This window comes from Nerophis lumbriciformis, linkage group LG05 (assembly GCF_033978685.3).
Source record: "Nerophis lumbriciformis linkage group LG05, RoL_Nlum_v2.1, whole genome shotgun sequence".
Taxonomy (NCBI): Eukaryota; Metazoa; Chordata; class Actinopteri; order Syngnathiformes; family Syngnathidae; genus Nerophis; species Nerophis lumbriciformis.
Window position 1 is genome coordinate 5,940,001 of NC_084552.2, and position 26,963 is coordinate 5,966,963.

At 37.3% G+C, this 26,963-nt stretch overlaps 1 protein-coding gene across 1 annotated transcript in view; it reads right to left on the reverse strand.

Annotated features, from left to right (window-relative positions):
- Window positions 1-4,580: 4,580 nt before the first annotated feature.
- LOC133606928 (dynamin-1-like protein) overlaps window positions 4,581-26,963 on the reverse strand; it is a 34,900-nt gene continuing 12,517 nt past the window's right edge. Inside the window, exons 9-18 of the mRNA XM_061961380.2 lie at window positions 24,724-24,930; window positions 24,470-24,590; window positions 24,240-24,395; window positions 24,074-24,163; window positions 16,548-16,640; window positions 16,349-16,402; window positions 5,746-5,877; window positions 5,570-5,679; window positions 5,236-5,395; window positions 4,581-5,163 (exon numbers count right to left, since the gene is read on the reverse strand). Of these exons, the coding sequence (XP_061817364.1) occupies window positions 5,107-5,163; window positions 5,236-5,395; window positions 5,570-5,679; window positions 5,746-5,877; window positions 16,349-16,402; window positions 16,548-16,640; window positions 24,074-24,163; window positions 24,240-24,395; window positions 24,470-24,590; window positions 24,724-24,930 (1,180 nt within the window). The 3' untranslated portion in view covers window positions 4,581-5,106. The remainder of the gene's footprint in view (window positions 5,164-5,235; window positions 5,396-5,569; window positions 5,680-5,745; window positions 5,878-16,348; window positions 16,403-16,547; window positions 16,641-24,073; window positions 24,164-24,239; window positions 24,396-24,469; window positions 24,591-24,723; window positions 24,931-26,963) is intronic.

Genomic DNA, 26,963 nt, shown 5'->3' on the forward strand with positions numbered 1-26,963 from the left:
TGTTATTTGTCTTTATATTAGCTCACTGGTGTCTAAATTAAAGGGGAACCTAGCTATTAAAGCTCATTAGAGGCACCAAATAGTGCATTATTTATTAAACAGTCAACCCTACGTCCGGTTTCAACTTCGTTTATATGACAGCGCCCTCTGCTGGTTGCCGAAAGTAGTGAAATTATGCCGTAATACTTTTTTCTTTTTTTTTAACGTGCCTTAGTGTTTACCAGAACTAACTTGTTTGTATGGCAGCGCCCTCTGCTGGTTGCCGAAAGTAGTGAAATTATGCCGCGTTAATTTTTACGTGCCTTAAACTTAGTGTTTACCAGAACTAACTTGTTTGTATGGCAGCGCCCTCTGCTGGTTGCCGAAAGTAGTGCAAATATGCCGTTAATACTGCTTTTTTTTTTTTAACGTGCCTTAGTGTTTACCAGAACTAACTTGTTTATATGGCAGCGCCCTCTGCTGGTTGCCGAAAGTAGTGAAATTATGCCGCGTTAATTTTTACGTGCCTTAAACAAGTGTTTACCAGAACTAACTTGTTTATATGGCAGCGCCCTCTGCTGGTTGCCGAAAGTAGTGAAATTATGCCGTAGTACTTTTTTTTTTTTTTTTAACGTGCCTTAGTGTTTACCAGAACTAACTTGTTTATATGGCAGCGCCCTCTGCTGGTTGCCGAAAGTAGTGAAATTATGCCGCTTTAATTTTTACGTGCCTTAAACTTAAGTGTTTACCAGAACTAACTTGTTTATATGGCAGCGCCCTCTGCTGGTTGCCGAAAGTAGTGAAATTATGCCGCGTTAATACTTTTTTTTTTAACGTGCCTTAAACTAAGTGTTTACCAGAACTAAGTATTTTTTGTCATAAATTACCCCCGCACTGAATTGTGCATTTTTATCGAACAGATGTTTAATCATCTACAATCCTATATAGCGCAATTTAGACAATACTGACTTGCGCCCTCTGTTGGTTGCTACGAGTAGTGGTATGCGTGTTTCGCCAAATGCTTTGACACAATCATACTACAAAAATTATTTTTCTGTATTTTAAAAATATTGGGACAACCGTTTATTAATATTACAAATGACATATAATTATATTTTTCAAACAAAAGGGGAGTGACGGAAACAAGCGGAGAAGTACTGAGAGGCTAGAGATGCGCGGTTTGCGGGCACAACCGCGGAGTCCGCGGACTATCCGCAAATCGGGCGGATGAAATTAAAAAAAATTAGATTTTATCCGCGGGCCGGGTCGGGCGGTTGAAATAAAAAAAAATTAGATTTTAAATAGATTCAGGCGGGTGGCAGTTAAACCAATTCGGAAATATATATACATAGTTAAATGTTGTTACCCACATACGAAAAACGAGCAGGCACCTGCAGCATATGCCACAACAGAAGAAAAAAAAAAAAGAGATGGACACTTTTACGGAGCGGAGAAGGGACGCCTCGCCGGGGTCCGGGACCGAGGCCCCTTCCCCCGAGAGGGCCCCACCGGGAGCCGTAGCTGAGGCGATCCGCGAGAAGGGCCCGACGCACGTGCAGGGTCACCACCGCGCCCACCGCACCGACACCCCGCCGCGGCCGGCGTCACACGCAGCAGGTAAGCAGCTTACCTGCCCGCCACCCCCGTGGCCGGGGGCTCGTAACAGGGGTCACTCCGCGCGCAGTGCGCTCACGAAAGGGGTGGGGCTCACCCTGGTTGATATAGACAGCAGGACGGTGGCCATGGAAGTTGGAACCCGCTAAGGAGTGTGTAACAACCCACCTGCCGAATCAACTAGCCCTGAAAATGGATGGCGCTGGAGCGTCGGGCCCATATACCCGGCCGTCGCCGGCAGCGAGACGCGCTTGGAGGTACGCTCAGCGCGGCTCCCATATGATTGCGCACTGGTGTGCGTCTGGGCCGTGACAGCGTGGCACGCGAATGTCTGTGCTGCATTGGATCAGTCTCCTTTCTTTAACAGGCAAAAGCTTTATAACCTCACTAATGCCTTGCATCGTCTATATTAGATATATAACAACGGGCGGGTGCGGTTCTGATCAAATGTTACATCGGGTGGATGGCGGATGGTTGACGACTTTCTGATGCGGTTGCGGATGAAATAATTGCCTATCCGCGCATCTCTAATATATGTGTATAAAATAGATCTAGGTTTTTGGCAAGATTTGAACAAGTTTTTAATCTCAGTATTTTTCCAGGTTGAAGGTTAAACAAAATAAAATAAAAATGTAAGAAACAATAGGATGTGTCTTGGTTAAACAATTGGTAATAAAACAAATATTGCTAAAATGAAGGGATAAGCGGTAAAAAAAAAAATGGATGGGTTTTACGGACCAACTAATACAACGAACTCTCATATTTACATAATAAACTTACCTTGTGCCCTAAACTGTTTCCAAAAACGTAATTCTATTTTATTTTTGTTGTAAATAATCCCGCACCGAAGTGTGCACTATTTATCGAACAGTAAACCGTATTTTCGGGTGCTACTTCTTCGACAATTTGAAGTAGACAGGGCTGACTTGCACCCTCTGTGGGTTGCTGCGAGTAGTGGAATTAAAAGAGATAAGTTTGACATGAAATGTATTTTTTCCTTTCCCTTAGCATTTAAATATAATTTTTGATTTGTCTGTATTTGTAAAACAATTGAATACACTTTCATTAAATTAAATGTAATATTTTTTTAATTAAAAGGGAATGGGCTACAAGCTTCCTCCCACCTCCAAAGACATGCACCTGGGGATAGGTTGATTGGCAACACTAAATTGGCCCTAGTGTGTGAATGTTGTCTGTCTGTGTTGGCCCTGCGATGAGGTGGCGACTTGTCCAGGGTGTACACCGCCTTCCACCCGATTGTAGCTGAGATAGGCTCCAGCGCCCCCCGCGACCCCAAAGGGAATAAGCGGTAGAAAATGGATAATAAAACAGGATTTTTCCTGGTTAAATAAAAATAAAATATTTACAGCAGGATTTTTCCTGGTTAAATAAAGGGTTATGTAAAATAACAATAAAATAACAGGATGTTTCCTAGTTAAATAGAAATTATTATAATAAAACAGGATTTAAATAAAAATAAAATATAAACAGCAGGATTTCCCTTGGCAAGGCTATATGGTTGAATGACGGTTAAATAAATACAAATAAAGTAAGGAAGAACGGGATTGTTCCTGGTTAAATAAAGGTTATGTAAAATAAAAATAAAATAACAGGATGTTTCCTCGTTAAATAAAAATTGTTATGATATAATAAAACAGGATTTTTCCTGGTTAAATAAAAATAAAATATTTACAGCAGGATTTTTCCTGGTTAAATAAAGGTTATGTAAAATAAAAATAAAATAACAGGATGTTTCCTAGTTAAATAGAGATTATTATAATAAAACAGGATTTAAATAAAAATAAAATATAAACAGCAGGATTTCCCTTGGCAAGGCTATATGGTTGAATGACGGTTAAATAAATACAAACAAAGTAAGGAAGAACGGGATTGTTCCTGGTTAAATAAAGGTTATGTAAAATAAAAAATAAAATAACAGGATGTTTCCTCGTTAAATAAAAATTATTATGATATAATAAAACAGGATTTTTCCTGGTTAAATAAAAATAAAATATTTACAGCAGGATTTTTCCTGGTTAAATAAAGGTTATGTAAAATAAAAATAAAACAACAGGATGTTTCCTAGTTAAATAGAAATTATTATAATAAAACAGGATTTAAATAAAAATAAAATATAAACAGCAGGATTCCCCCTAGTTAAACAATGGTTAAATACATTACATATTAAATATTTGTACATATTGAATATTTGTATTTATTTAATATTTATTAATAGTTGTTTTCCAAAAAGCTATTACCACCTTAAAATTCCAAAATGAAAACACAAAATGAATGTCATTAATATAAGCATTAAATACTTTAATATTTTGATTAAATGCTTGTATTTATTTAGTATTTATTAATAGTTGTTCTCCAAAAAGCTTTTACAACCTTAAAATTCCAAAAGGAAAACAAATAAATGTAAATATATCATTGTAATAGTTTAAATATTTTTATTTTACCATTTACATTTACATAGTTTCTTTCCCAAAGCTTTAAAATGCCAAAATACAAATACAAAATAAAAGTATACATTTATTTTGAAATACATTTTTATTTAGTATTTTAAAGTTTTTTCCCAACAATATCACAACCTTAAAATGCTAAAATAAAAAAACAAAAATGTACAGTAAATAATATATTTACATATACATACTTTATATATTTATTTTGATAGTCATTTTATATTTCAATTTAATATATTTAGTATGATTGAATAGTTTCCTTCATTTTCAAATACTTGTATTTAGAAAATATTTATTTATAGTTTCTTTCTCAAATGTCAACCTTAAAACGGCAAGATAAAAACACATAATAAATGTAAATAATATATTCATTAAATACTTTTTAATTTTTATTACATATTTATTGATTTAGTATTACTAGTTTTTTCCCCCAAAAGCTACTACATGTTTAAAATGGCAAAATAAAAACACAAAATAAATGGATTTTTTTTTTCACACTTATGCAAAATAAGGGCATTAAACTAGAAAAATGAAAGGCTTATTTATTGTTGCATTATAATGTAACATGTACCTACTGTAACAGGATGCTTTTAAACAATGTACAGTACAACTCTGGGCCCTTAAATCCATCAAATATCTTCTTGACTTGATGCAGAAGCTGTGAAGCGTGGTCATCATGTTGTACATAATGAGGCAAAACCGCATTAAGTCCAGAAGAGTTTTGATGCACCAAAGAGCTTCTCGAAATAAAAGTGCAGCAGTAGCCAATAAGCAACAAGACCGGAGCCTTAAGGACCTGATGAGCGAAACACCAAATGCTAAACATGACACTTGTAAACAAACGCAAACTGCAAGCATGTATAAATAAATATTTACAGTGGAGCGACATCAGTGCAAACATGTGAGACTGCAACTCCTAAATGGAGGAGAGGACTATTTGTTCCTTATCATAATAATGTTACATCATCATATAATGCTGAATATGACGGCATTAACAAGTGCGTGCTGATGATGTACTTGTGAGTCCAGTGCTGTGTTGTGTCCCACTTCACCACATGTGAGTTTCTCGGATCTCAGCGATCACCTGACTGGCCTTCTGCAACGCCTGCAGCCAAAATACCATAAAGCGCCGGTTACGGACGGGTCGAGAGGCGGTCGTACGAGCGGTCGGCTTTACCTGGAGCATGTCCGCCGCTTCCTTACGCCGCTGGGCCATGTCCTCCGACTCGGTCAGCAGGTCGTTGAGGAGGCCCGACTTATAGAGCTGGCCCACCAGCTCGCTCTGGAGACTGTCCTTCACGTGGTTGACCAAGAAGTGCATCACCGCCTTGGGCACACTGCGGGTGAACAGATGGAGCAGATGGTTGATGGGGTGACTCAGGTTTGACCCAGTCAGCAGCCGCTTTAAATACCGCGGCCATGCAAGTACGCCGCGTCAATTAAAATAGTTTAATGAGCTCCCGGGGGAGCAAGATGACATTTGGAATGATGTTTGGTCGTTTATCTTCTACCTGTCTTGGATGTTCTTGCGCACAATCAGGAAGTAAGACTTGATGAGACGTTCGATGACCTCACAGTCCCGCTGCTCACGTGACGACAGCTTCCTGGCGACCGGCACCGGCTGCAAGTGGAAACAAAGTCAGCACGCCATCAGCAGCGGCTCTTCATCAAGGTGGAGACTAGTTACCACATCCAGCAGGTTGACGGCTCCTTTAAGGGGACTTCCTGGACCTGAACCTGGACCTTCTTCTCCCTTCTTGAGCATCCCTCTCCAGGCGCCTGTGACGTCCTGCTCGCCTTGAGGCCCTGCTGCTGGCGCCTGGAGACATGGAAGGTTGGAATATGATATATTACATAAATAATATGTTTTTAAATGTGTATTCATTTTTAATAGCTTATTTCCCAAAGCTATCACAACCTCAAAATTCCAAAATAAAATCACAAAATAAATGTACAAATATATGTATATATATCATTGAATATTTGTATTTATTACTTCTTTTTTTTTTAAATATTTGTACATATTGAATATTTGTATTTATGTAATATTTATTAATAATATGTTTTTAAATGTGTATTCATTTTTAATAGCTTATTTCCCAAAGCTATCACAACCTCAAAATTCCCAAATAAAATCACAAAATAAATGTACAAATATATGTATATATATCATTGAATATTTGTATTTATTCATTACTTCTTTTTTTTTAAATATTTGTACATATTGAATATTTGTATTTATGTAATATTTATTAATATGTTTTTAAATGTGTATTCATTTTTAATAGCTTATTTCCCAAAGCTATCACAACCTCAAAATTCCCAAATAAAATCACAAAATAAATGTACAAATATATGTATATATATCATTGAATATTTGTATTTATTTATTACTTCTTTTTTTTAAATATTTGTACATATTGAATATTTGTATTTATGTAATATTTATTAATAATATGTTTTTAAATGTGTATTCATTTTTAATAGCTTATTTCCCAAAGCTATCACAACCTCAAAATTCCAAAATAAAATCACAAAATAAATGTACAAATATATGTATATATATCATTGAATATTTGTATTTATTTATTACTTCTTTTTTTTAAATATTTGTACATATTGAATATTTGTATTTATGTAATATTTATTAATAATATGTTTTTAAATGTGTATTCATTTTTAATAGCTTATTTCCCAAAGCTATCACAACCTCAAAATACCCAAATAAAATCACAAAATAAATGTACAAATATATGTATATCATTGAATATTTGTATTTATTTATTACTTCTTTTTTTTTTAATATTTGTACATATTGAATATTTGTATTTAATATTTATTAATAGTTGTTTTCCAAAAAGCTATTACCACCTTAAAATTCCAAAATGAAAACACAAAATGAATGTCATTAATATAAGCATTAAATACTTTAATATTTTGATTAAATGATCGTATTTATTTAGTATTTATTAATAGTTCTCCAAAAAGCTTTTACAACCTTAAAATTCCAAAAGGAAAACAAATAAATGTAAATATATCATTGTAATAGTTTAAATATTTTTATTTCACCATTTACATTTACATAGTTTCTTTCCCAAAGCTTTAAAAATGCCAAAATACAAATACAAAATAGAAGTATACATTTATTTTAAAATACATTTTTATTTAGTATTTTAAAGTTTTTTCCCAACAATATCACAACCTTAAAATGCTAAAATAAAAAAACAAAAATGTACAGTAAATAATATATTTAAATATACATACTTTATATATTTATTTTGACAGTCATTTTATATTTCAATTTAATATATTTAGTATGATTTAATAGTTTCCTTCATTTTCAAATACTTTTTATAAAATATTTATTTATAGTTTCTTTCTCAAATGTCAACCTTAAACCGCCAAGATAAAAACACATAATAAATGTAAATAATATATTCATTAAATACTTTTAAATTTTTATTAAATATTTATTGATTTAGTATTACTATTTTTTCCCCCCAAAAGCTACTACAAGTTTAAAATGGCAAAATAAAAACACAAAATAAATGGAAGTATTATACTTTTCTAATATTTAAAAAAAAAAAATTGTACTCATTTATTTATTTATTTATCAATAGTATTTTTCGCAAAGCTATCAGAACCTTAAAATGTCGAAATTAAAACAAAAAATACATTATTTGACTCCCTTATTTCGCACCTTGTTTTTTTTCCACATCTAATCTCGTAATTAGGAATGTCCCCATCAACATTTTTGGACTCTCATCCCGATCCTATTTCTTTGGCCTCAGATCCGATCTGATTTCGAGTTCCAATTCTATACTTTGACAATAGATTATATAACTAAGTATGTTTTATAGCGAGCAACTAAAGTAAACACAGTAACACATAAAGCTTATTTTGTTAAAAGTAGAATATGCTAGTATTGTTGTAAACCAAATGACGTATTACATTTGTGGAACTGAATGCTTCATACATTTTTTTAACAAAATAAAGTAGCTAGTGCACAATAACTAAAATGTTGACCTTCCTGTATCCAAACACTCCCTGGGGTTGTACACGATAACAAAAAACACCTAAAATGATTCTGCAATAATAACAATAAAAATAAATATAGGTCGAATCACTTTAGTATAGTTTATATAATGATACTATACTACGTATTGATAGAATCGACATCTGGATCGATTATCTTTGTGTCGTCCTAATCTACTGTAGTTATATGTGTGTGTGTGTGTGTGTGTGTGTGTGTGTGTGTGTGTGTGTGTGTGTGTGTGTGTGTGTGTGTGTGTGTGTGTGTGTGTGTGTGTGTGTGTGTAACATGCCTAGGCATTTCTTTTCTTTTCATCCTCCAGTGATAATATACTTTGTTTATATAAAAAATGCCATAAAATGCTATAATCTTGACAAATAAAATGGAAGTAATCCACAGTGAGATCTTTTGGAATGATGGGGAAAAGGAAGCAAGACAAACAAGGATGAAGAGGTTAGAACAGTGGTGCTCATTACGTCGATCGCGAGCTACCGGTCGATCTCGGAGGGTGTGTCAGTCGATCACCAGCCAGCCATTAAAAAAATAGTCCTAAAAATGAGCGATCATAAATCTTCACTATGACGTCACTTTCGTCACTTGATTGACATTCACGGCACCCGAGGGTCTTCCGAGATGACGCTGGCTGCTGCCAGCTCATTAAAATTACCGACTGGAAGGCGAGAAACACTTTATTTCAACAGACTCTGGCGCCGTACCTGTCGTCAAAACGCCAAAGACCGACTGCACAGTTGCACAATAAAAGCGCTGCTTCATCCTGCCTGCGCTACCAAAATAAGAGTCTCAGAAAGCTGGCGTGCACAAGCTAGCAAGCTACGGAGTTTGCCGACAATGTATTTCTTGTAATGTGTATACAAAGGAGTACGGAAGCTGGACAAATAAGATGCCAAAAACCAACCACTTTCATGTGGTATTGGACAGAAAGGAGGACTTTTTTTCTCCTCCATTCGAAAATGCGGACCTTATCAGCACTACTGTCTGATTCCAATCAATGCAAGTCATCACAATCAGGTAATACACCAACTTATATTCTTGTCTTCATGAAAGAAAGGAATCTATATGTGTTAAACATGCTTGTATTATCTCTAAACACTTTTAACTTATTAACAATATTAACTATATGTGTTAAACATGCTTGTATTATCTTTAAACACTTTTAACAATATTAACTATATGTGTTAAACATGCTTGTATTATCTCTAAACACTTTTAACTTATTAACAATATTAACTATATGTGTTAAACATGCTTGTATTATCTTTAAACACTTTTAACAATATTAACTATATGTGTTAAACATGCTTGTATTATCTCTAAACACTTTTAACTTATTAACTATATGTGTTAAACATGCTTGTATTATCTTTAAACACCTTTAACTTATTACCAATATTAACTATAAGTGTTAAACATGCTTGTATTATCTTTAAACACCTTTAACTTGTTAACAATATTAACTATGTGTTAAACATTCTTGTATTATCATTAAACACCTTTAACTTATTAACAATATTAACTATATGTGTTAAACATGCTTGCATTATCACTAAACATCTTTAACTTGTTAACAATATTAACTATATGTGTTAAACATGTTTGCATTATCTTTAAACACCTTAACCTTAACAATATTAACTATGTGTTAAACATGCTTGTATTATCATTAAACACCTTTAACTTGTTAACAAAAACATATATTTCATAAATAAGTAAATATAAATTATATATATATGAATGAGGTAGATCCCCACGACTTGATCAATTGAAAAGTAGCTCGCCTGCAGAAAAAGTGTGAGCACCCCTGGGTTAGAAAAGAAGGCAGGTTGGTGAAACTGGAGGAAACAACATTGGTAGTGCAGGTCCACATACTGTAGGAGAGCTTAGCTTGTTTTAGTTTATCTTAGCTTAGCATAGCATGGCATAGCATAGCATAGCGTAGCCAGGCGCAGCGCCAGTAAACTGTGCCCACCTTGGCACTGTCCATGTCTGCTCCAGACGCAGAAGGCTCGCCAGCCAGGCCCTTGCCAAGAGGCTATGAGAGCAAAAATGGTGGATGGAAGAGAAAGAACAAGCGCAGTTTGTTTCTTTAGAGCAGGCGTGTTAAAGTTAAAGTACCAATGATTGTCACTAGAGATGTCCGATAATATCAACTGATAAATGCTTTAAAATGTAATATCGGAAATTATCTGTATCGGTTTCAAAAAGTAAAATGTATGACTTTTTAGAACGCCGCTGAGTACACGGACGTAGGGAGAAGTACAGAGCGCCAATAAACCTTAAAAGGCACTTCCTTTGCGTGCCGAACCAGTCACATAATATCTATGGCTTTTCACACACACACACACACACACACACACACACACACACACAAGTGAGCCATACAGATCACACTGAGGGTGGCCGTATAAACAACTTTAACACTGTTACAAATATGCGCCACACTGTGAACCCACACCAAACAAGAATGACAAACACATTTCGGGAGAACATCCGCACCGTAACACAACATAAGAAATACCCAGAACCCCTTGCAGCACTAACTCTTCTGGGACGCTACAATATACACTCCTGCTACCACCAAACCCCGCCCGCCCCCAACCCCGCCGTCCCTCCCCACCCCCACCATCTCCCGAATTCGAAGGTCTCAAGGTTGGCAAGTATGCTCTCGTACAGTGGTTCTCAAACGGGGGTACGCGTACCCCTGGGGGTACTTGAAGGTATGCCAAGGGGTACGGGAGATTTTTTTTTAAATATTCTAAAAATAGCAACAATTCAAAAATCCTTTATAAATATATTTATTGAATATACGTGAGATTTTTTTTTAAATATTCTAAAAATAGCAACAATTCAAAAAATATACGTGAGGTTTTTTTTTAAATATTGTAAAAATAGCAACAATTCAAAAATCCTTTATAAATATATTTATTGAATATACGTGAGATTTTTTTTTAAATATTCTAAAAATAGCAACAATTCAAAAAATATACGTGAGATTTTTTTTTAAATATTCTAAAAATAGCAACAATTCAAAAATCCTTTATAAATATATTTATTGAATATACGTGAGATTTTTTTTTAAATATTCTAAAAATAGCAACAATTCAAAAAATATACGTGAGATTTTTTTTTAAATATTCTAAAAATAGCAACAATTCAAAAATCCTTTATAAATATATTTATTGAATATACGTGAGATTTTTTTTTAAATATTCTAAAAATAGCAACAATTCAAAAAATATACGTGAGATTCTTTTTTAAATATTCTAAAAATAGCAACAATTCAAAAATCCTTTATAAATATATTTATTTAATATATTTATAAAGGATTTTTGAATACGTGAGATTTTTTTTAAAATATTCTAAAAATAGCAACAATTCAAAAATCCTTTATAAATATATTTATTGAATATATTTATAAAGGATTTTTGAATTGTTGCTATTTTTAGAATATTAAAAAAAAATCTCACGTACCCCTTGGCATACCTTCAAGTACCCCCAGGGGTACGCGTACCCCCATTTGAGAACCACTGTACTAATAATACTTCAACAAAATATGAATGTAAGTTCATAAACTCAGTGAAGCACAAGCTCAGGTTTGTCACTAAAATGTCTGTCAAAAAGAACTGTGAAAAGAAATGCAACAATGCAATATTCAGTTTTGACAGCTAGAGTTTTTGTGGACATGTTCCATAATTATTGATGTTAAAGATTTCTTTTTTTGTGAAGAAATGTTTAGAATTAAGTTCATGAATCCAGATGGATCTCTATTACAATCCCCAAAGAGGGCACTTTAAGTTGATGATTACTTCTATGTGTAGAAATCTTTATTTATAATTGAATCACTTGTTTATTTTTCAACACGCTTTTAGTTATTCTTATATCTTTTTTTCCAAATAGTTCAAGAAAGACCACTACGAATGAACAATATGTTGCACTGTTATGCAATTTAATAAATCAGAAACTGATGACATAGTGCTGTATTTTTCTTCTTTATCTCTTTTTTTTCCCAACCAAAAATGCTTTGCTCTGATTAGGGGTTACTTGAATTAAAAAAAAAGTTCACAGGGGGTACATCACTGAAAAAAGGTTGAGAACCACTGCTCTAGTATACTTTGGACTGAAGCTGTGTGCCTTCATTGTTTTTGTAGCTGTTGTTTTGAGGCATGTTTAAAAAAAATAAAAAATAATGCACTTTGTGAAAGTCAAAGTATAGTATTTCCCATAGTTGTAGTGGGCATCAGGATTATCTCAGGGAGAGCATGTCCCAAATTCCAAGCTGCTGTTTTGAGGCATGTTACAAAAAAGTATGCACTTTGTGACTTCAATAATAAATATGACAGTGCTATGTTGGCACTTTTTTCCATAACTGGAGTTGAAGTTGTTCTCTTATTTTGGAAAACCTTGTTTTTGATTGAAACTTGTATTAGTAGATTGCACGGTACAGTACATATTCCGTACAATTGACCACTAAATGGTAACACCCGAATACGTTTTTCGGGGTCCACGTTAAATCAATTCATGGTAAAGTTACATTGTTTAATGCATCCAGCGGGGCATCACAACAAAATTAGGCATAATAATGTGTTCATTCCACGACTGTATGTATCGGTTGATATCGGAATCGGTAATTAAGAGTTGGACAATATCGGAAATCGGCAAAAAAGCCATTATCGGACATCTCTAATTCTTATACTTCGATTTTACATTTTCTACCCGCAACACCGGCAGTGAGCGAACTCGTCCTAAAGATGGCGCCAGAGCACACACCATGTCAGCGTCTCTGATTGAACACGAAACATTATGGCCGTTAGCGAGGAAAAATCCATAAATTAGCCGCACCGTTTTATAAGCCGCACGATGCAAAGCGTAGGAAAAAAAAGTAGCTTATAGCCCGGAGTTTAGGGTATTTTTTTAAATTTAATTTTGGATATCAGCAAAAAAGCCATTATAGGACATCTCCAATTGTCACACACACACTAGGTGTGGCGAAATTATTCTCTGCATTTGACCCATCACCCTTGATCACCCCCTGGGAGGTGAGGGGAGCAGTGAGCAGCAGCGGTGGCCGCACCCGGGAATCATTTTTTGGTGATTTAACCCCCAATTCCAACCCTTGATGCGGAGTGCCAAGCAGGGAGGTAACGGCTCCCATTTTTATAGTCTTTGGTATGACTCGGCCGGGGTTTGAACTCACAACCTACCGATCTCAGGGCGGACACTCTAACCACTAAGTACAAACTTTTCCACTGATAAGAACGACAAAATCTCTGAATACGGTGAGGAAAATGGCCGCCGGGCACCTTGTTGGACACCCCTGCTTTAGAGAAACGCCAGAGCATCATTGTGCTTTAGGACACTCCATACTTGCCAACCTTGAGACCTCCGATTTCGGGAGGAGGGGGGTGGGGGTGTGGTCGGGGCGTGGTTGGGGGCGTGGTTAAGAGGGGAGGAGTATATTGACAGCTAGAATTCACCAAGTCAAGTATTTCATATATATATATATATATATATATATGTATATATATATATATATATATATATATATATATATTAGAGATGCGCGGTTTGCGGACACAACCGCGGAGTCCGCGGATTATCCGCGGGTCGGGCGGTTGAAATAAAAAAAAATTAGATTTTATCCGCGTGTCGGGTCGGGCAGTTGAAATTTAAAAAAATTAGATTTTAAATAGATTCAGGCAGGTGGCAGTTAAACCAATTCGGAAATATATATACATAGTTAAATGTTGTTACCCACATACGAAAAACGAGCAGGCACCTGCAGCATATGCCACAACAGAAGAAGAAAAAAAAAAAGAGATGGCAACGCCGGCAGCAAACGTGGTACGCGACAAACTAAAAAAGGGAATACTAAAGACCAGGGGGAAAAAAAGGCCAGAGAAGTTCAGCGTGGACTCGTTTTTATGAGGTTGTAAATCAGGACGATAGTAATGCTGGCTACGTGATTTGCAAGAGCTGCGACGCTGTTTATGTCTACGACAGTCACAAAACCGGGACATCTAACATGGTGCATCACATTTGTGCAAAACCCCGAACCTCCACAAACACCCTGAGCATGAGCAGTTTCGTCCGCCGTGATCCCAGAAGAGTGGCACAGGATGCTAAAACAAGATAGAACGCAGCTGCCTGCAGCAGTTTGAGTGGCGCGAGCGCGCTTGGAAGTGCGCTCAGCGTGGCTCCCAGATGATTGCGCACTGGTGTGCGTCTGGGCCGTGACAGCGTGGCACGCATTGAATGTCTCTGCTGCATTGGATCAGTCTCCTTTCTTTAACAGGCAAAAGCTTTATAACCTCACTAATGCCTTGCCTTGTCTATATTAGATACATAACAACGGGCGGGTGGCGGATGGCAGGCGGGTGCGGTTTTGATTAAATGTTAGTTCGGGTGGATGGCGGATGGTTGACGACTTTTGTGATGCGGTTGCGGATGAAATAATTGCCTATCCGCGCATCTCTAATATATATATATATATATATATATATATATATATATATATATATATATATTAGAGATGCGCGGTTTGCGGACACAACCGCGGAGTCCGCGGATTATCCGCGGGTCGGGCGGTTGAAATAAAAAAAAATTAGATTTTATCCGCGGGTCGGGTCAGGCAGTTGAAATTTTAAAAAATTTGATTTTAAATAGATTCAGGCAGGTGGCAGTTAAACCAATTTGGAAATATATATACATAGTTAAATGTTGTTACCCACATACGAAAAACGAGCAGGCACCTGCAGCATATGCCACAACAGAAGAAGAAAAAAAAAAGAGATGGCAACGCCGGCAGCAAACGTGGTACGCGACAAACTAAAAAAGGGAATACTAAAGACCAGGGGGAAAAAAGGCCAGAGAAGTTCAGCGTGGACTCGTTTTTATGAGGTTGTAAATCAGGACGATAGTAATGCTGGCTACGTGATTTGCAAGAGCTGCGACGCTGTTTATGTCTACGACAGTCACAAAACCGGGACATCTAACATGGTGCATCACATTTGTGCAAAACCCCGAACCTCCACAAACACCCTGAGCATGAGCAGTTTCGTCCGCCGTGATCCCAGAAGAGTGGCACAGGATGCTAAAACAAGATAGAACGCAGCTGCCTGCAGCAGTTTGAGTGGCGCGAGCGCGCTTGGAAGTGCGCTCAGCGTGGCTCCCAGATGATTGCGCACTGGTGTGCGTCTGGGCCGTGACAGCGTGGCACGCATTGAATGTCTCTGCTGCATTGGATCAGTCTCCTTTCTTTAACAGGCAAAAGCTTTATAACCTCACTAATGCCTTGCCTTGTCTATATTAGATACATAACAACGGGCGGGTGGCGGATGGCAGGCGGGTGCGGTTTTGATTAAATGTTAGTTCGGGTGGATGGCGGATGGTTGACAACTTTTGTGATGCGGTTGCGGATGAAATAATTGCCTATCCGCGCATCTCTAATATATATATATATATATATATATATATATATAGATAGATAGATAGATAGATAGATAGATAGATAGATAGATAGATATCTACATCCTGAAAATATGCAAACAAAACTGTGTTTAGATAATTGATACTTCATAATTTGGCTTCTGAGAGTTTCAAAATGTAATGAATAAAATGCTAAAGTTGTTGATAAACAAGCAATTATTTTAATAATTAAATATGGTCATTTTAAATGAATTATTATGATAATTTAAAATCAATTATTTCAAATATGTTTATTTTAATGTATAATTCTATGGCTGGATGTAATAAGGAGTCAGGAAAAAATACAAATAAAAATACAATTAATTTTGATGTTTTTCGCAAAATATAGTAAACATGTATTTAGCTTTTTTTTTGTAAATTAATAAATATATTTATTTTTAGGTAAGATAAACATAATAATAAAATGTATCTCTAGTCTGGATGATTTAGTTCTTGTCACCCTGTTGTCCTCCCGTCATGAAAAAAGGCTGTCCTCACTCAGGTCCGCATGGAGCTGGAGGGGGCGTGGCTTTCAGCTCCGGCTGAAAATCGGGAGATTTTCGGGAGAATATTTGTCCCGGGAGGTTTTCGGGAGAGGCGCTGAATTTCGGGAGTCTCCCGGAAAATTCGGGAGGGTTGGCAAGTATGGGACACTCCCATAGATTTAGGACTTGATCTCGCCCTTTGGTTTTAGGTACTAATCTATCTGCACTACTTTGGACACCAAATGTTAAGCTTGTTTTATTGATAAACAATCAGCACCAATTAAGAATACCTTATCTCTCGGCACAGCAGAGGGCAGCTCTCTCATCCGGTTTCTTCTTTGCTCCTACAAACACATTGCAGGTTATCTTTCTCCAATAATACACTGATAATGCAGATTACATTCTTTATAATTAACACACATCTTTGCTAGTGTCCATTTGTACTGCATTGATTAAAAAGAGTGTAATAATATGTAACAGGGCGCACACCTCGATGTTGTTGTTCATGACCCCGCAGGCGTCTGCGAAGTCTGGGTGCTTCGTGTTGATGTAGGCCAGCTCTATGGCAACCAAGTTGTGGACCTAATGGAGGGGGAAAGTCTTTCAAAATGAGCATTTTGAGAAATCAGGAGGACGTAAGTGATGTTGACAGTGCATCTATAACAGTGGTTCTTAACCTGGGTTCGATCCAACCCTAGGGGTTCGGTGAGTCGGATTCAGGGGTTCGGCGCAGGTCAAAACATACCCGACTCATCGTGTAAATAAAATAAATAAAAACTTCTCCTTATCGGCGTATTATGGATACGGCAACAGCAGAAGTCAGACTGATTTGCAGGTGTGTAATTTGTTGTGAGTTTATGCACTGTGTTGGTTTTGTTGTTTGAACAAGGTGATGTTCATGCACGGTTCATTTTGTGCACCAGTAATAAAACATGGTAACACTTTAGTATGGGGAACATAGTCACCATTAATTAGTTGCTTATTAACATGCAAATTAGTAACATATTGGCTCTAAACTAGTCATTATTAAGTACTTATTAACGGCATGGCCTTATTATAACCCTAACCCTGGCCCTAACCCTCTAACTCTAAACTAAGTCTTTGTTACTTAGGAATATGTTCCCCTAGTGTCCAAATAACTCTAAATTAAGTCTTTGTTACTTAGGAATATGTTCCCCTAGTGTCCAAATAACTCTAAATTAAGTCTTTGTTACTTAGGAATATGTTCCCCTAGTGTCCAAATAACTCTAAATTTAGTTTTTGTTACTTAGGAATATGTTCCCCTAGTGTCCAAATAACTCTAAATTAAGTCTTTGTTACTTAGAATATGTTCCCCTAGTGTCCAAATAAATCTAAATTTAGTTTTTGTTACTTAGGAATATGTTCCCCTAGTGTCCAAATAACTCTAAATTTAGTCTTTGTTACTAAGAATATGTTCCCCTAGTGTCCAAATAACTCTAAATTAAGTCTTTGTTACTTAGGAATATGTTCCCCTAGTGTCCAAATAACTCTAAATTAAGTCTTTGTTACTTAGGAATATGTTCCCCTAGTGTCCAAATAACTCTAAATTAAGTCTTTGTTACTTAGGAATATGTTCCCCTAGTGTCCAAATAACTCTAAAATTAAGTCTTTGTTACTTAGGAATATGTTCCCCTAGTGTCCAAATAACTCTAAATTTAGTTTTTGTTACTTAGGAATATGTTCCCCTAGTGTCCAAATAACTCTATATGAAGTCTTTGTTACTTAGGAATATGTTCCCCTAGTGTCCAAATAACTCTAAATGAAGTCTTTGTTACTTAGGAATATGTTCCCCTAGTGTCCAAATAACTCTAAATTAAGTCTTTGTTACTAAGAATATGTTCCCCTAGTGTCCAAATAACTCTAAATTAAGTCTTTGTTACTTAGGAATATGTTCCCCTAGTGTCCAAATAACTCTAAATTAAGTCTTTGTTACTTAGAATATGTTCCCCTAGTGTCCAAATAACTCTAAATTAAGTCTTTGTTACTTAGGAATATGTTCCCCTAGTGTCCAAATAACTCTAAATTAAGTCTTTGTTACTTAGGAATATGTTCCCCTAGTGTCCAAATAACTCTAAAATTAAGTCTTTGTTACTTAGGAATATGTTCCCCTAGTGTCCAAATAACTCTAAATTTAGTTTTTGTTACTTAGGAATATGTTCCCCTAGTGTCCAAATAACTCTAAATGAAGTCTTTGTTACTTAGGAATATGTTCCCCTAGTGTCCAAATAACTCTAAATGAAGTCTTTGTTACTTAGGAATATGTTCCCCTAGTGTCCAAATAACTCTAAATTAAGTCTTTGTTACTAAGAATATGTTCCCCTAGTGTCCAAATAACTCTAAATTAAGTCTTTTTTACTTAGGAATATGTTCCCCTAGTGTCCAAATAACTCTAAATTAAGTCTTTGTTACTTAGAATATGTTCCCCTAGTGTCCAAATAACTCTAAATTAAGTCTTTGTTACTTAGAATATGTTCCCCTAGTGTCCAAATAACTCTAAATTTAGTTTTTGTTACTTAGGAATATGTTCCCCTAGTGTCCAAATAACTCTAAATTAAGTCTTTGTTACTTAGGAATATGTTCCCCTAGTGTCCAAATAACTCTAAATTAAGTCTTTGTTACTTAGGAATATGTTCCCCTAGTGTCCAAATAACTCTAAATTAAGTCTTTGTTACTTAGGAATATGTTCCCCTAGTGTCCAAATAACTCTAAATTAAGTCTTTGTTACTTAGAATATGTTCCCCTAGTGTCCAAATAACTCTAAATTAAGTCTTTGTTACTTAGGAATATGTTCCCCTAGTGTCCAAATAACTCTAAATTAAGTCTTTGTTACTTAGGAATATGTTCCCCTAGTGTCCAAATAACTCTAAATTAAGTCTTTGTTACTTAGACTATGTTCCCCTAGTGTCCAAATAACTCTAAATTAAGTCTTTGTTACTTAGACTATGTTCCCCATACTAAAGTGTTACCAAAAACATATAACTTTGTCTTGAATTTGAAAAAAAAACCAAAATTTTTTTTTATTTTTCACTAAAGAAGGGTTCGGTGAATGTGCATATAAAACTGGTGGGGTTCGGTACCTCCAACAAGGTTAAGAACCACTGATCTAGAAAGTATTCACAGCGCTCATAACACATTTTGTTATGTTACAGCGTTGTTCCTAAATGCAATGAATTTATTTTTGTCGTCAAAATTCCACAGACAATACCTCATAATAACAACGTGAAAAGGTTGTTTGCCTAAAATAATTGCAAATTCATAAAACTAAAAAAAAACATCCTTTGCTCAATACTTTGCTGATGTACCTTTGGCAGCAATTACAGCCTCAAGTCTTTTTTAAAAACTATGCCACAAGCTTGGCACACCTGTCTTTGGGCAGTTTTGCCCATTTCTCTTTACAGCACCTACTAAGCTCTGTCAGGTTGGATTTGAAGTGTTGGTTTTCATCCAGAATGTCTCTGTACATTGCTGCATTCATATTTCCCTCTATCCTGACTGGTCTCCCAGTTCCTACCGCTGAAAGACATCCCCACAGCATGATACTGTCACCACCGTGATTCACTGTAGGGATGGTATATATATATATATATATATATATATATATATATATATATATATATATATATATATATATATCTCACTCTCTCACTCTCACACTCTCTCTCTCACTCTCTCACTCTCTCTCTCACAACACCCCCCGCTACCCTCTCAACCCCGCCCACCTCAACCTCCTCATGCTCTCTCAGTGAGAGCATGTCCCAAATTCCAAGCTGCTGTTTTGAGGCATGTTCAAAAAAAATAATGCATTTTGTGACTTCAATAATAAATATGGCAGTGGCATGTTGGCATTTTCTTCCATAACTTGAGTTGATTTATTTTGGAAAACCTTGTTACATTGTTTATTGCATCCAGTGGGGCGTCACAACAAAATTAGGCATAATAATGTGTAAATTCCACGACTGTATATATAGGTATCGGTTGATTACGGAATCGGTAATTAAGAGTTGGACAATATCGGAATATCGGCAAAAAAAGCCATTATCGGACATCTCTACACTGTATACTATGTAATTATATTGTAGTTTATACAGGGGCGCCGAAAAGGGGGGGTAAAGGAGACGGATTCTAGGGGCCCATGATGGAGGGGGGCCCAGAGAGGCCCCTAATGATGATGAAATTATAATACAGAAAAAATAATGACACTGTGTTGGGGGCCCTGTAAAGATTCTTTTCATGGGGCCCAAAATCCCTAGCGGCGCCCCTGAGTTTATATTGTATGTATAATTTATTCCATCAGCTTAGCTGAGTCAGTCCAGCAGTTTATTGTAGCGAAGCTGCACAATACAAAGTGACCTAAATTCACACACTTAGTGTTTTTGCTCTGAGGATTCACACTGAAAGTACAGTCAAATGCAGTGTGACATCAGAACTCAGCATTATGCACTCAAAACGCCCCAGCCATGGATCCTGACTACATTTTGGCTACGTTGCAGAAGAGGAGGGACTAACTCAAATGATTGCAATTCAATATTAAAGGAGAGAAAATGGCAACAGTAATTAATTTGGGACAGCACAACAATGTCATTTGCGCCTTAACCCTAACATGCCAAATGTATCATCGGTGATACATACCTTTTTGAGCCCTGATCAGTATAATTCGATTTTTTTCAAAAAGCCTGAAGTATCAGATCAGAAGCAGACATTAAACGAAAAATCCACTAGAGGGCAGTAATTGACTTATTAGAGGGCTGTCCAGTGATCCTGCAAGATTGCCACAAAAGAAACAAGAGACACCGGATTTTTTTAGGGGTAAGGTAAGAAAATGTTAATTGTTTTGACTGACATCAGTTTGAACAGTTATTCTGTCGATGCAATTTGTCGTCCCCAGAGTAAGAACTGAACTGGGCAAGAAAGCATTTAGGTTTTCAGCACCGAAGGCTTGGAATAACCTACAATCAAATCTTCAACTTCAAACCCTTGTTACATTAAATAAGCTTCTGTGAAAGGATTGCAGTCTACCTTGTCTGTATGCACGTGTTATGTGAGCAAGTTTTAATGTTGTAAATGTGATGTTTTATGTGTTGTTTACTGTTTTTAATGTAACCTTGCTGCTGCCCTCTTGGCCAGGTCTCCCTTGGAAAAAGAGATCTTTGATCTCAATGGGATTTTTACCTGGTTAAATAAAGGCTAAATAAAAAAAAATGATGCAGTTTGAAATTCCTAATATGTCATTAAATATTTATAGTAAAACTGTGTTGAAAATGTGTGTATCAAATTTGAAACAGCGGGTATATAGGTAATGTAACTATAAATTAGTCAACACAGTCTTTAGATGTCACAAATAGACAAATATGTTTACATTACACAATATGGTATATTTAGAGGTAAAATATACATATCCAGTTTGCTGTATTATTTTGTGGCTATCACTTGGTGTGTGTGTGTGTGGCGATAATAAATTATAAATTTATGATTTATATGAGGAAAAAATACACACTGATGTTGACTTTAGATGATAAATAGTTACAACATTGAAGATGCTGTGAAAATGATAAAGAATGAATTACAGTGATTTGAAGCAGCTGGGCAAGACGACAAATGTTATTTTTATGTTTGGAACTAGCAGGATAGATATTGCTGTGTATTGCAATATGATTTGGTTTGTTAGAAAAAACAAAAACATGCAAATAATATTTTGTGACCAGCTGTGTGAAATATTTTACAAACTGAAAATCAAATATGAATTTTTTTTTATTTTTTTTTTAAGATTTGTTGAGAAGGACCAATAAATACTCCAGTTTCAAATTACTGGAATTTTCTATTCATTAAAGCAGGGATCCCCAACCTTTTTCCCCATCAGGGACCGGTTCAATTTATGCATTATTGTCACGGACCGGCAGATAAAAACAGCAAAAAAAGAGGACTAAAAATTAGCCTTTGGCTATCATCTGACACATTAACACTTTATATGTCCATTAATGTTCATTGTCCCATGTACTATAACAAAAGAGTTATAATATACATCTAGTAATAAGCTTATTGGTGTGTTTAGTGGGACAGGCGAAAGTTAAGTCGGAGAAAAATGCGGAAGTTTATAAATGAATTATTGTTTCTGTGCGACCCGATAGCAAATGTGCCAGGGACCGGTACCGGTCCGCGGACCGATTGGTACCGGGCCGCACAAGAAATTAAAAAAAAATAATTAAATTATTTATTTATTTTTTTGAATAATTTTTTTTATTTTTTATTAAACCAACATAAAAAAACTCTGCAACATCGCGTGGACATCGGGGGCGGTACCTCTGGATTGGCAGACCGGGGTGGTGGTTCCTCTCTTTAAGAAGGGGAACCGGAGGGTGTGTTCCAACTATCGTGGGATCACACTCCTCAGCCTTCCCGGTAAGGTCTATTCAGGTGTACTGGAGAGGAGGCTACGCCGGATAGTCGAACCTCGGATTCAGGAGGAACAGTGTGGTTTTCGTCCTGGTCGTGGAACTGTGGACCAGCTCTATACTCTCGGCAGGGTCCTTGAGGGTGCATGGGAGTTTGCCCAACCAGTCTACATGTGCTTTGTGGACTTGGAGAAGGCATTCGACCGTGTACCCCGGGAAGTCCTGTGGGGAGTGCTCAGAGAGTATGGGGTATCGGACTGTCTTATTGTGGCAGTTCGCTCCCTGTATAATCAGTGTCAGAGCTTGGTCCGCATTGCCGGCAGTAAGTCGGACACGTTTCCAGTGAGGGTTGGACTCCGCCAAGGCTGCCCTTTGTCACCGATTCTGTTCATAACCTTTATGGACAGAATTTCTAGACGCAGTCAGGGCGTTGAGGGGATCTGGTTTGATGGCTGCAGGATTAGGTCTCTGCTATTTGCAGATGATGTGGTCCTGATGGCTTCCTCTGGCCAAGATCTTCAGCTCTCGCTGGATCGGTTCGCAGCCGAGTGTGAAGCGACTGGGATGGGAATCAGCACCTCCAAGTCCGAGTCCATGGTTCTCTCCCGGAAAAGGGTGGAGTGCCATCTCCGGGTTGGGGAGGAGATCTTGCCCCAAGTGGAGGAGTTCAAGTACCTCGGAGTCTTGTTCACGAGTGGGGGAAGAGTGGATCGTGAGATCGACAGGCGGATCGGTGCGGCATCTTCAGTAATGCGGACGCTGTATCGATCCGTTGTGGTGAAGAAGGAGCTGAGCCGGAAGGCAAAGCTCTCGATTTACTGGTCGATCTACGTTCCCATCCTCACCTATGGTCATGAGCTTTGGGTCATGACCGAAAGGACAAGATCACGGGTACAAGCGGCCGAAATGAGTTTCCTCCGCCGAGTGGCGGGGCTCTCCCTTAGAGATAGGGTGAGAAGCTCTGTCATTCGGGGGGAGCTCAAAGTAAAGCCGCTGCTCCTCCACATCGAGAGGAGCCAGATGAGGTGGTTCGGGCATCTGGTCAGGATGTCACCCGAACGCCTCCCTAGGAAGGTGTTTCGGGCACGTCCGACCGGTAGGAGGCCACGGGGAAGACCCAGGACACGCTGGGAAGACTATCTCTCCCGGCTGGCCTGGGAACGCCTCGGGATCCCCCGGGAGGAGCTGGACGAAGTGGCTGGGGAGAGGGAAGTCTGGGCTTCCCTGCTTAAGCTGCTGCCCCCGCGACCCGACCTCGGATAAGCGGAAGAAGATGGATGGATGGATGGGCATAAAAAAACACAATATATACATTATATATCAATATAGATCAATACAGTCTGCAGGGATACAGTCCGTAAGCACACATGATTGTATTTCTTTATGGAAAAAATAAAAAATAAAAATAAATAAAAAAATAAAAAAATTAAAAAAAATAATAATAAAAAAATAATAATAATAACCCCCCCAACCCCCCGGTCCGTGGGACAGATTTTCAAGCGTTGACCGGTCCGCAGCTACAAAAAGGTTGAGACCACTGCTTTAAAGGGTTAAGTATGTGATTGAGGTACCACCGTGTATTGCGTAAAGGTAGTGTGATGGTACCATCTCATTGGTGATGGGCAGTCTCTTCCTCAGGAGGGAGGTGACCACTTCCACGATGGCCTCGTGGAGTTTGGGGAATCTCTGCAGCTCCTGCAGAAATGACTCGGTGTCAGCAGGAGCATCAGAATAGGAGCGGGGAGATGCAGACTGAAAGACGGACGACGACCTGCGTGCTGTAGTTGCTGCAGTGCTGGATGATCCTCTGCATTTCCTCGTGGACCAGCTCCACGCAGCGCAGACTGGGCTCCTCCAGGCGTTTCACCTGCTTCTTCACGAGGAGCTCGAAGGAGATCTCGGGCACAAACAGAGACGGGCGAGGACCCTGACGCAGCACGGCGAGGGGAGAGAGATTAGCCGTTCGCAAGAGAGGTGAAGGTTTGAAAATCCTGCACTCACCGTTGCGTTCCTTATGGCTGTTAGGATATCGATGGTACTGAGGCCTCCTAGGGGGTCCACACACTCCAAAGTTCTACCAAAAGTCTCATGGAATATGTAACATATTCGGGCTCCTCCGCACCTGAGAAGCAGCAGTGAGGGGATATTAGCTGACTCAGCTGTCAGGAGTTTGCTTCACTCCCCAGCTGCAGCACATTATTAAATTATAAAAGCTCCTCTGAGTGCCTCAGCAGCACCACTGTGTGGACACTTACAGCTCTGCAGTCTCGATGTATTTGGCCGTGCCCTCGATGGTGTTGCAGTACTCCGTGGCGAACTTGGTGATGAGCTGGAGCAAGGTGGCGCTTTGATCCTCCACGGGTTCGCCGTAGCTGCTGAGCAGGGACTGGTACTGAGCGGCCAGGACGTTGATCCGTGTCTTGAGCTCCGGCAGACAGTCGCGGATGTGATGCATCAGTAGTCTGACATTAGGAGAAGAGAAAAGGGCACACGCTTCTGTTAGGATGCAGATATGCAAAACCATTTTCAGAGTAGTGTCGAGCTTCATTGTGTGCATTATCTGTGACAAACACAATTTTTTGGAGCTGTGGCGCTTCATTTGCTCTTAAGACCTTGCAAATAAAGTAACTATTAGGCTGACATCTTGGAAAAAGACATTCAAATGTTTGAAATAGGTTACAGAACATGACATTATTTACAGCCATTTTCAAAATTGAAAAACATATACAATTAAAATGTATTTAAATAAATAAATATCTACAAAAAAACAAAGCAGCGATGGACGGGACCGACTTTGATGGCACATAAAATCCAAACCGGAGCAGTAATTAAAAGTCTTTGGTCAACTTTTAATCAGAAGGGTTCAATCTCCCTCCTGTGCTAGTTTGAAGCCGACACGACAAACACGCTCAGAGGAGATAATGTTTGAAAAAAGGTGACCGGTTTTTACAAAACTTTTGTTTTGAAGGGGGAATTGCAAATTTCCTGTTGATTTTTGCTGGGGGTTGCCAATGAATGAAATGTAGGTCTAAGTGAGACCTACATAGAGGTTTTTGTTTCATGTCTCTACGACATTCGTACTGGAAGTTACAGGCAGTTTTGTCTGAGTTTTCTTCCTAGGAGCAGTTGTGTCTGTGTTTTCTTCCTAGGGGGCGCTAGAGCGCAATTTTGAGTTTTGGGGTTGGTTTTTTTTTATTAAATCGCAATTTTTGCCAGTCCTGATGTGTGTGTCCAGTTTGGTGAGTTTTGAAGCATGTTAAGGGGGTCAAATTACAGCTCAAAGAGGCAAAAGTGACTGTTTTTACTAAACGTTTGTTTTGAAGGGGGAATTGCCAACTTCCTGTTGATTTTTGCTGAAGGATGTCAATGTATGAAATCTAGGTCTACATAGAGGTTTTTGTTTCATGTCTCTACGACATTCCTACGGGAAGTTACAAGCAGTTTTGTCTGTGTTTCTTCCTAGGGGGCGCTAGAGCATAATTTTGAGTTTTGGGTTTTTTTGTTTTTTTTTATTAGATGGCAATTTTCACCAGTCCTGATGTGTGTGTCAAATATGGTGAGTTTTGAAGCATGTTAAGGGGGTCAAATTACAGCGCAAATAGGCGACGGAATAATAATAATAAAACCTTACAATTACAATAGGGTCCTCTGTCCCAAAGGAACATTGCGGTCCCTAAATATGTATGTATTATCATTCCAAAATATACATTTAATCAAATAAATAATCTAATAAATTAGATACATTTAAATACTATTTAGTAGTATGTTTTATTGTAATGTATTTTTATATTTATTTATGTTACACATTAAACATGAAATATTTGATTTAAATGTTTTATGTATTCTACTAGTGTAACTTCTTGATGTTCCATCTATGTATTATATATATATATATATAGTATTAACTAATCACATATTTTGATACATTCCATCACAGGGTGTCATAATGAAGGCCCGGGGGCCAGATCTGGCCCGCCACAACATTTCACGTGGCCACAGAAATAATGTGTGCCAATAAAGTACTTCATCTTTCTTCCTAAATGTATTCCTTCATTCCATTTTGACAGAAAATATGTAGGTGCTGCATGGGATTCCATAACTTTTCAACTTTGTTATCTGGTCATGACAACAAATACAATATACTGCATTATATTTTGTTGTAACAATACAAATAAATACCTAGCAAGTTATCCATCAATTTTTATGGAAAAAATATCTAATAATCAAATACATTGGGCATTGTAAGGTGATTATACATTATATACATAAAATTCTTATACCGTACATTAGTCACTCTTACAAGCGGCTCAGGGTAGTCAGCCATAATAAGGTGTGGCTCTCAATAAAAATTAGTTTGACAGCCCTGAAACATTATTCCTCTATCATTTTCTATCTTATGAATCTAGTTCTTAGATTTAAGAAGGTAACTGTTTATGACCAAATTTATGTGCATGGTTTTTGTATAATTTATCTCTTCATGCAAACATGTTCAAAT